The 11,113-nt window shown below is 41.5% G+C and overlaps 1 protein-coding gene across 1 annotated transcript in view; it reads right to left on the bottom strand.

Moving 5' to 3' along the window:
- Nucleotides 1–1,723: 1,723 nt before the first annotated feature.
- The window catches only part of CNPY1 (canopy FGF signaling regulator 1), a 31,939-nt gene continuing 22,549 nt past the window's right edge, over nucleotides 1,724–11,113 (bottom strand). Inside the window, 3 exon segments of the mRNA XM_051812877.1 lie at nucleotides 1,724–1,734; nucleotides 2,043–2,139; nucleotides 3,874–4,032. Coding sequence (XP_051668837.1) covers nucleotides 1,724–1,734; nucleotides 2,043–2,139; nucleotides 3,874–4,032 — 267 coding nt within the window.

The raw sequence follows: 11,113 nt of genomic DNA, 5'->3' as shown, positions 1-11,113 counted from the left end.
TAAAAAAAACCCTCTCTGTGGCTTTTTTTAGTCTTTATTCTTTATCATACTAACATTTTTTTAAAGGGCAGTGGGTTGATATGGTGAATGGCAGATTAATTTCTTGTCCTTATTTTCATGCCAGGGTAGCTCAGCATCCTCTGTAGTGTTCCTGCCGCTTTTGCAAGCATCCTGTATTTGCAACGTTGAGAACTTATACTTCTGTTTATTAAATGGAAGCTTGTTTGTCTGTGCTAATTGCCAGGAAGAAAACTAAACTACTTTCCCCTCTGTGGACCACTATTTATAGTCAGAAAGAGCAGCCCTGCACATATGCAGGGGGGTATTTGTGTGAAGGAGGCGAACGTGCGCTTACAGCAATCTCGTCTGCCAGAAGGAAGGAAATTATCTTGTTGATGTAAGAAGGCTGGATGAGCACACAGTGTGGGTTTTAAACCCAAAATGTGATTTTAAAGGGGGAGGCGGGGAGGTGAAAGCTTTTGAGTACATCCATGAAAAAAAATAATAAAAAGAAGTTTTTAACAGCGTGGGCTTTGATATCAATATTTTGCCTGTGCCTTCAGAAAATACTTTTACAGAGTTCCTGAAGATGCACAAAACTGCAATTTGTTCTCTGAAAGGGTTAGGGGCTGCTATGAGAGGACCCGAGGAGGAGAGAGCATTTATCCCCGTCTCCTCCTCTCTGAGAAAATCACTCTGGAAGATGATGATTTTTCTACACTATCCCACAGACCGCTCTGGGTTTTGTTTCCAAAACATCCAGAAAGTTTTTCTGCGCAAAACCCACTACCAGAAACCCTGTCGTCCATTTTGGAGGAAGTACATTGTTTTCTAAATAATTTGCTACTCCTTGTGTCTGTTCTGTCACAACCGAGAGTAGCTCTATCACGGCAGAGATGACAAATAAGAAATATCTGTAATAAATCAAATTTGTTCTGGAAAGTTTATTTTCTGGGGATTATTTGTCCAGGGAGATTATAAGAGAGAACTTTGTGGCATTATAGATGGAGTTCTCCAGTGCTCCCGATTATGTGTTTTCAATAAGTATTACAAATACTCTGACACTTTAAAGTATACAAACTTATTTCTAAGAACTTCTTTTCCAACTTCTAGTACTTTTTACAAGCCCTGTTTATCACATCCCAAGTAATGGTTACAGCCTTTAAATCTCAAACACACACACACACCCCCCAATATTTACAAGCCTTGATTCAGAGATCGATATTTTCATGCATATTCCTGCACTAAAGGCAGCACATTGAGGAAGGATAACCCCACTTCATTTAAAATCTTAGAATACTTAGTGCCTTATATTCTTTTCAGATTCAGAAATAAAAGTAAAAGTTAAAAAAAAAAAAAGCAGCAACACTGAAAATGAAGGAAAGAAATAGAGGAATGGAGGATGATCTTAAATAAGCTTAAGAAAGCATTTCCTTACTTTGTCAGGATTGAAAAGAGGCCTTACTTATTTGGAATTACATATTTTATGGAGAAAGAAAACATTAAATATTTATAAAATACATTTTCCCTAGCAGGTGATGGCAGTGGGCTGGCCAGCCCTTCTAAGGACAACTCTTGTCTGATGGCAATGAAGAGTTCATCTAAAAATGAATAACACATTTCTAACCCTGCCCTCTCATGTCTCACGGTCCAGCTTAGTGGCTGCAATTAGCAAGTAACCAGGAGAAACAAATGCCTGTATTTTGTTGCAAGAGGGTTAGTTTCATTTCTGACCTGGAAGTGACAGCACAGACACACAAGGAGCAAAAAAATCATGTAACACCAGGAGGAAAACACACCACGTTAGCTGGGATGCTCAGATTATGCTGCATTAGTATGCACGAAAGAATTAAAAGAATTAAAAGCCTTTAAGAAAGGGGAGTTTTGTTTTGTTTTGTTTTTTCTTCTCTTTAAAAACCATGTAGTGTCATTGCTTATTCAACAACAGCCCACTTCTCCTCCAAAGCAGTACGCTGGGTTTGAAAAAAACACCCAACCCCACACGGCTGTAGAGAGAGCACATGTTACATCAGACACAGTACCTGATTTTTCACTGCACAGCTTGTCAGCTAGATAGTCTGCCTCTTGGGCGATAAGTGAGAATATTTCATCTTCATACTCCTCTACGATACTTTCCCACTGTAAGGATGAAAAAAAGGAGGATACTCGTACTGTGTTTTTTTTTTTTTTTTTTTTTTTTTTAATAGCTAGAAATAAGCAGGGCGGCTGCGAGGAGTCCTCGGCTCGCTCTGCTCTCCCTGCCCTACACAGCGTGGGGATGAATGGGGAATGCCCAAGAATTCATGCTACCAAATATTACTTAAACTTCATGCCCAACCTCACTGTTGTTTCAAAAACACATTCATGGACTGGGGCGGGGGGGGGGAAAGCCCCTCCAAAAGGCATTTTACTTGGTTAGGGACACTCGACCCCACCCCCCGCCCCTTTCAACATGGACTCGTGGAGGAGGCACTCAACATTTAAATAAAACAAGCCCATTTTGTAGTCTGATATTAGTGGTCACGATGTGCAATAAATACAGCTCCCTGGCCTTGCGGATGCAGCTCTGATTTCAGTGCAGATAGAGCAGTCGACAGCACTGAGCTGCTGAGCCCCCCCTCGCCCTGGCATTTAGGGAGCTGCTGAGAATTCACCTCGGTGCCACAAAATGGGTCTCTACCCCCCCATGAAGGGTAGGTGAGTGCAGGTCCAAGGGGATACACCACTCAGCCTGGTGTTTGGCACCTCCTAAGAAGTCAGGGTGCATATTAAGAGGGAGTTCCTGTCTCCAAAATCTAGCCTTCAACCCATAAACAAGGGGAAGCTCTTTAACGTGGGCGGAGAAAAACCATACTGAAATAAAATCTGCTTGCTGGAAGTCATGCTCAGTATAAACACATACACACACAGAGAGAGAGAGAGAGAGAGAGAGAGAGAGAAAGGCTCTTTGCTGTACTTGACTAAAAAAATCAAAGCAATACCTGCCAGGACATGCAATAACCGTGAGCTGGCAGTGACCGAGGCAGAGCTCTGCCTGTGCTCCTCACTGGCTCACTCCCCTGCTTCTTTCAAGTCCCAAACTGCTCAAAAGGCCAGGGCCAGCACAACCCCCTGGCTTTTTTGTAAGTCCTTTTTTTTTTTTTTTTACACAATTTTCACAAGAGTTAAAAAAAAAAAAAAAGACCCCAAAAGCATTAAAAAAAAAAATATAGATATAGATATATGTGTATATGAAGGCTCTGGCACAAAGCCAGGCAGAGAACCTCGGTGTTTTTAGTAGAATTAGCTGAGAAAACCCATCCCTATGCCACAAGGCCTAAGGAAAAAAAAAAGGATGACATCCCTCCCCTCCTCCCCTAATTTGTCCATAAATATTTGAAACTCCAGTTAGCAATCTGGATTTTAGCCACTAGTACAATTCCCTTATTTCCTGCACATAAATCAGCAGAGATATTTTTTTTGCTGGGAAACGCTGATTTATATTTAATCACTTAGAAAAAATCCATGAGTAAATTGTAGTTTTGAACTGTCGAAGTTTAGGAAATCTGTAACATATAAAGCAGCTGGTCTAATCCGTGGGTTACTTCTGCAAGTGGCGTGCCTTTTGTAAATGCTTTATTCATATTTATGAAGCCCTAAATAGATCCAAATACATTTCTAAATAACGTTATAAAGCATCTGACAAAATGCAGTGTTATCACCAAATACTCAGCCGGTTTTTGTGAGGAACCAGTGTGGAGTATGTTAAAATATGGCAAGAATCTTAAAACAAGGCACGATCTGCATGAATTTGCTAGTGACGAGAAAGGATGGGCACACTGACACAGCTTTGGCTGGAAAATAAAAGGTTACTCATTTGTTATGTTGGCCTACCCCAAATTTCAAAGGTTTGTAAGCATCAGATTAAACACTGCTTTTTTTTTTTTATAATCTGCATAGATTTTTCTCCCCTCGCCTAGGAGCAAATCTATCCCATCTCCTTTTCTGTCCCAACAACTCTGTTAAGTTGCTCTCTGACTTAGCTAAAGGAACCTCATGGAGGAAGAAATTGATTTTTTTTGCTTATTATATCACCAAAAAACCCACACTTCATACAGATAATGCCCAGTTAGATCGCAGAAAGAGGAAAAAAAGAACATCCCTCTCGCTATGCAGAACCGTTGACACATTACATTACACACGTAATTAAAAACGTCAGCTCCAGCTAAGGTGGCCCTGGAGAACCTGCGCCGACCCTTCCGGCTCACACCCACCGCGCCCCTCGTGCCCCTCGCCCTCCTCCAGAAGCCAGCCTCCCAGTTTGGAACCTCCCGGCAGCCCGAAGAGACCGCGGCGAAGGGACACGGCCGGCGGCGGCGGATGTTTCGGGCCAGGAAAGCCCTTGGCGCTCCAGCCACTTGTTTCTCTGGTTGAAGCGGAGTTTGCAAAAGTCCCGGGCTCTCAGTTGTTGCTCTGTCTTTTAGCCGCTGCTCGCCAGCTCAGATGCAGCTGTTTAATACCTCCCAGGGGTTTTGTGCAGAAAATAATAGCTTACAAAACCTAGCTTCTCCCAGGTTCTACTATTTCAGCTTTATTTCCGAACAGCTGGTCCGTGTCTTTGTCCATCCCCTTCCCTCCCGGCCGCGGCGAGAATTCAGCAGGAAACCTCTGTCCACTACCTACGCCCTGAGAGCCACCACCGCTGGTGGTGGGGGTCAAAGAGCAACCCTCGCCCTTGGAAACGGGGACAAAAAAAAAACCCCAAACTTCGCGCCCTGTCTAGACAGGTCAAGGTGCAAGATGCTCCTCTCCCTGTTGCGTCTTCCGGAAAGGGGCGTGAACCGGAGCCAAGTGCACAGCAAACACCCGCGCTGCATCCCTGCCCCTTTAGAAGACTTCTTTTTTTTTTTTTCCTTCTTCTTCTTTTTCTCTCCACCCTCTGCTGATCAAAGTAGGAAGTTTTCATGACAACCATAGTCAAAGGGCCTGCATCGCAAATGAACTCGATTTCGGCGATGTTGATATATCCCGGCTCCATTGTCTCTTTTCAGACACAGTATGAACCCTTCCGGTCTCAATGATTACATTACAGAAGGACTTTCACATGTGGGCTTCATTTGCACAAAGGGGTTGCCTTGCTTCACCACCATCTGGCCACAAATCAGATAAATAAAGGCAGGAGAATTAAAATTAAAGCTTAGAGGGTTTTTTTTTCCCTCTCTGTCCCCCTTCGTCTTCTTCTTGCACCAGGGCCCATTATGAAATCTCTCCCTCCCCCGGTCACATACGGATGGGGAATCTGCTTTTTATGAAACCTGGGAAGAGCAAAAAAGTGACTAAAAAAAAAAAAGGAAAAAAAAAGTCTGGGAAACACAAAAAAGTGCCTAGTAAAAAAAGAGGACAAAAAATATAATAAAACGACGGTAGCCTTTTGCTCCCAATCCTGTTTGTAGGGCAGCATGACTTATTTTACAGGAAAGACAGCCTCATACAAACCCCACATTTTGTTATTAAAATTCTGTCTCATCTACTGGGATGCAAATTTATTTTTTTTTTTCGAGAAAACACAATATCTCACAAACTGAAAAAATACGTAGTGGTGGCAGAAGGTGGTGGCAGAAACTTGTGGTGTTTGAAACTTGTGCTCCAAACTCTGATGCTTCTTCCTCCCACCAGGACGGAGAGTGCAGAGTCTCTGGCAGCTTAGGCACAGAGCAAACACTTTCCCCCTGAAAACCAAGAAATACGTGGTAGCTTCTGAAGGTAGAAAATAAAAAATCCTGTGAACGTGGGAGGAAGTTTTTACAGCCCTTATGACAGAAGGTGAGATTCGATCATATAATCTAATTCCTGCCCTGGCATCACTTCTATTGAGGTCAGTGTTGTTTCGGGTGGGATTTTCTTTTTTTGCAATCTGACTGCTATAACAATAAATTGCACTAAATTTCGTTCCCCTTCTAAGCTACACCCAGGATAGTAACTTAAATTAGTTGAGGGGGAAAGCCACTTTTCATGTCTGCATTTCTTTTCACATAGAGAGATTCTGTATCATCAGCAGAAGGGTTTTACTCTGCAAATTCTGAAAAAAAAAAAAAGATTTTTTTCATGTCTGTACTCCAACCAATATTCAGGTGTGTAGTCATATCCCCTGCAGCTTCCTGGCTGGTCAGGAAAGCACTGAGTGTGGCTGAGTCAAAGCCCATGGATGCTGCAGGGTACCCTACGCAAACACAGGTACTCACGTCTCCTGAACGTTACCATGTGCAGCACAACCAAGGACCGACCTGGAAAAAAACATATCCAACGTCTGAAAACAAGAACGAACCCTCAAAACTTACGTGACAATCCCCACAAATTTACAGAAAGGGTTTTGCTGAGTGTGCTTTCTTTTGGATGCACAAGTAAGTTTCTGTGCACGTACTGGCACCTATGTGATGGGGTTCAGCCTTATATTTAGCATCATATTTAGATTTGGGCTGTACTCCCTGAAAATGTAATGAAAAATATTGGAGAGATAGGATATACATGGAGAAGATGAATAAAAATACGAGAGCTTAACTTGCCAATAGTTGGATTTACTCGTTTTTTGTTTCTGTCTAATAAAAGAGATATTGGATGCTCAATCTCTGCATAACTTTGCCTTCCCTCATTTGGCTGGAGTCAGACTCACACTTCAGGTAGGAACTACCATTATCTGAGCATGTTTCTTGTAAACCTATGGATGTAGAAGCTGCCAGGGCAGTCTATTAATTTTTGGTGTCTACTTGTTGGGGTTTGATGAGGGAAATCTTTGCAGAAATAAATGCAAGTTGAATTTAAGCGAAGTATTTTTGTGCTGAGCTGTGCCCTGCCCGGTGTGCAGGGCTGTAGGCAGTTGAGAGTGCTCTTTCTGAAAGTGTTTTAATAGTAAGAGAGGAATAAGTATTTGGACAAGTGGTGGAAAACTAAAGCCTTTCTTTCTATACTGTGAAGATTTTGAATAGTACTTGTCAATAAAGCAACTCCTATTGTAATTGTACCGGAGACATGGGCCTCCACCCCGAAAAAGCTGTCTCAGAGATACTAACCTCATTAAAATATGAATGAAAAGGCAGCCATCATTGTAATGGGAGAAAACCATTTACTCAGCAACAAACTTTATCTTCTATCTTGCGTAAAAACATAAATATGATATCCAGCAGGTTTTTCATTACATTTGACGAGGAAGTTGATGGATACACAATTTTTTTTTTTTTAAGTTTTCAACTAAGTCACAAAATTTGCTCCTTCCCTCCCTGCTTTTCTACTGAGCATTTCAAAATTGGAAGCACCTTCAAATAATTTGAATCTTTAAAAAGGAAAAAAATAAATAAGAGGGCTTTGTTTCTTTGGGGAGTTTTTTTTTTTTTTTAAGGTTTAAGGAAACTTTTGCATTTGTTTTTGTGTTGGGGTTTTTTTTTTTTTTTTTACTTTGTTTCCCACCAGAATATCTCATCCAATTTCAAAAGAAAACAAGAGAATTCATTACAGACCACTGTGACAACACCTTAATAACAGTCAATTATAGGGTGCTCAAATGCCTGTTCATTACTATGTCTCTGTTAATCTAGTCCTAAATTTCTTGCTTGATAGATACAACTGGCCAAGAATACAATTGCATTACAAAATGCAATGAAAAATATACACAATGTAAGTGCAGGAAGTAGGCAGTTTCAAAATAACCGAGCTGTCAATCAAACATTTGTCAAAATAATTAGACTTATCTGGCCCTTTTTTTAATAAAATATGAACAGACTCAGAACGGATAATATGGAAAGCTTTAGGTTTAAACAGGAATTGTTTCAGTGACTTGGAAACAAGTCTTTTAAAATGTTTCATGTAGTTTAATCATTATCTTTTCATCCACAAAAGTGTTCAAATCATTTTTGATATTAGTTAAAAGTCAATATTTAGAAGTGAAAATTCAAACCTCCTTTGCTCTAGGCTAAAACAGGAGCAACATGAATGCCGAGCTACTCTAAAGGCTGATGGGTTATATAATTAGCTATTATGTTAATTGAATCCACTGTGAGTTTGTTGTATGAGATTTCTTCATATAATATGCAAATAGCTTCGAAGGTTTAGTTTTATTAGACAATATAATTAGAAATCTTCTAAAGGACTGAATTCTAATGAGGCATAATAAAGCTTTGTAAAATATCTGTTTGCTGGGTGAGCAGACCACCTGGGCTTAATCAATACCGGGAACTTTGTTGTGTAACAGCACATTTGAAAAAAGTTTAAGAATTTACCTTTCTAGTCCCATTCATCACAGTTTTATTTTAGGAGAAGGACAGTTCATTTTGGCAAGGAAGGGATTAAATTCTTGTAATAAGGAAGGAGGTGAAATTCCTGTAATCTGAGGGGAGGAAGTAACTTAAAAAATAAACTATTTGAATTCTGCTAATTTAAAAGAAAATAAAAATAAATTGAAAAAAACCCTCTCCCAGCTGTAGCACCAGTTATGTGCATCTCAAGATGCTTAAAGTAAAATGTTACATGAGCAAAGTTAGCCATTATTCCTGCCATTAAATGCCTGCTTCAAGCAGATGTACATACTTTAGCTTCTGTAGTGTAACTAATCAGCGTAACTTCACTTTTAGTAAAATAGCCCAACATGTTAATATGTGGAATTAAACACTCTCTTCTAAAGAAAGAAATTCACACCAGGCTATGCTGGAGCTGGTCCCGAATTCCACCTTCGCATTCCACTTGCTTTAAGACCACCACCAAAGACAAAGCTTAAATTATTTTAGCTAATGCCAGAATGCCAAAAATGCGTAATCTCTCGTCTAATTCGCCTTGTTCGCACTTTAGACTGTGCCAAAGCTGCGTTGTTCAGTCTTAATATTAATTGAAAATAATAAAGACAGGATATTTTGCTCCAGTGTTGCATTCAGAGAAGGGCATCTTTTTCCCCCCTACCAACAAGAATCAGCAGCAACACATCAGGAAAAAATCAGAAGCGCTGATTAAAGCAGTGGATTTAACCAAACAAAAATGAAGCACGACACAGTAAGTGCCCTGTCAGCCCGCTGGAGAGGGGAGGCAGAAGACAACCTAAAATGCAGCCAGGCTGAGGCTACCTATGAAATGTTTCATTTCTCTGTACCATACCAAAATACTTCTGGCCCCGTGCTTCACAGAGACGCTCTCTGCAATGCCAAAAATCTGACAATCCCACACTTAACGAAGGCAATGAATATATTGCTGTGAATATATCGTAAACTCATCTTGCTTTGTATAGTGTGTTACAAATCCGTCATACCCAGGTCTGGGTGGACACCTAACTAGTACCAGTAGCCGTCCCTTATCACTTCTCTGATCCATACACTTAAAATCTGCAGCAGCAAGTGTTTATTCCTCTGAATAATGAGGATCTCAGCACGGCAGGAAGGAATAACATTGTACACATCATTTTCAGCTGAAATTAAAGAAAAACAAAAATCACCAAGTTTGTTTTTCCGAGTTCTGCTCTAAGCTGTACCAAAAGTTGTTTGTGATCTCTCAGAAACTGCCTCTGCTTCCCACCACCATTTGAGGAAACAAATAGTCAGTCAAAGCCAACCTTTCTCCCCAAATGTGAACTTTATTCACACTCCGTTTTTTATTTCTTCCTCAGATTCAAAGCGTCTGAAGGAAATAGCCTGGAGCAGCCTTCAGAAATCAGGACCGTGCCCTGGAGAATTAGTGTCAGAAGAGGATGTTACCTGTTTGCCTTGCCTGCTATCCTCCCCTTATCCCTTAAGGGAACAAAACCAGGCGGATTCTGCCTAATGTTAATTAAATCACTCTGTTAATTAGAAGTAAGGTGCTTTAGCAACAAGCAAACAAAGGGCCCTATTCCTCCCTTGCTCTGCAGTGTGGACTCAAATGCACTCAAATGCTGACTGGATAAACTCAGGAAGAAAAAGAATCTGAGGAGGAACCCATGTGCTTTGATCATCCTTTCCCACCCCTTCCTCAGGCAAATTGAGCTCTCCTAAGGAAGAGCTGCCTGCAAGGGATGCTGGATATTGTCAGGAAAGGTTGACTGGACAGAGAACCTGGGAACAAGTCATATATGTGACTCAGCATATACAAGTACTCAGCAAAGGAAAGAAAGTATGAGATAAAATTAAGTTTGATAATCTATTGTGCTGGAAAAAGTTTAAGTGTTCAGATCCCATTGGCCACGTGTGGGCTAGCAGACTCAACAGGCACCATCTCAGGCACTGAAATACAGCTGTCCATGCTGCTGGGCTTGGGCTTGGGCTTGGGCTTGGGCCACCTCCTTGGAGGGAACAACTGGGAAGGTCTGTGAGGTGAAGCGCTGAGCAGGTCAGGCTGGAGGTGAACACCTCCTTTTGGAATGCATGGATAGACTTCACCCTCCTCGGGAGACCTTGGTGCTGGAGAGTATGCCATGGAATTTCATTGAGGGAAAGAGAGCAAAGATGAAGTGCTGGCTTGCTGGGATTCCCACAGGATACAGATCTGAGCTGAGCAACTGCATCCCTGGAGCCATTGGTTCCCAGCTAAGGGGTGACGCTCCCCTTAGGTATCCCCTGACAGTACCTGCTAGGCCACCTCATCCCTGGGGATGACACCATGGACTTCCCAAACCTCTTTTTCCATCCCTGAGAGTAGGTGAGTCAAAAGGGTTCCTGCTTTCTGGTGTTCAAAATAAAACAGCAAGTTCTTCTCACTAGTCTATTAAAGTTGTAATTTTAAAGCAGCAACACGCCTGTCAGGGGACAAGAGTGCTGGAAATAACACTGATAAATGGAAACCCCGCTGGAAATTTTTAACTAGTCTTATACATGACAGTAGATAAAATTTTCTAATCTGTGGACAATTTCTATGCTTCATAGATTTCGATAGCTAAAAGCTCAGAGTTTCTTAAACTCCTCTATCCTTCTCTGCCTGTACTCTCTGCTCAGAATGGCAGGTCTTCAGCCTCCCCCCCTGCTCCCCAAGGAAATCCTCCACATCCTCCACAGCACTAAACCTACACTGGGAGTATCACACGAGCCTCCATCCACTGCTGCTTCTTGCACACTCCCAGGGCAAGTAAAGGGTGGCAGGTTTCAGCTACTTGGCTGCAGCTCTCTGAGACCACCTATAGACTTAAGCC

Source organism: Manacus candei, unplaced genomic scaffold (genome assembly GCF_025592945.1).
Source record: "Manacus candei isolate 608988 ecotype Guabito, Panama unplaced genomic scaffold, ASM2559294v1 h1tg000089l, whole genome shotgun sequence".
Lineage (NCBI taxonomy): Eukaryota > Metazoa > Chordata > Aves > Passeriformes > Pipridae > Manacus > Manacus candei.
Note: the sequence above shows the minus strand (reverse complement) of the source record. Positions and strands in the feature narration are given on the sequence as shown.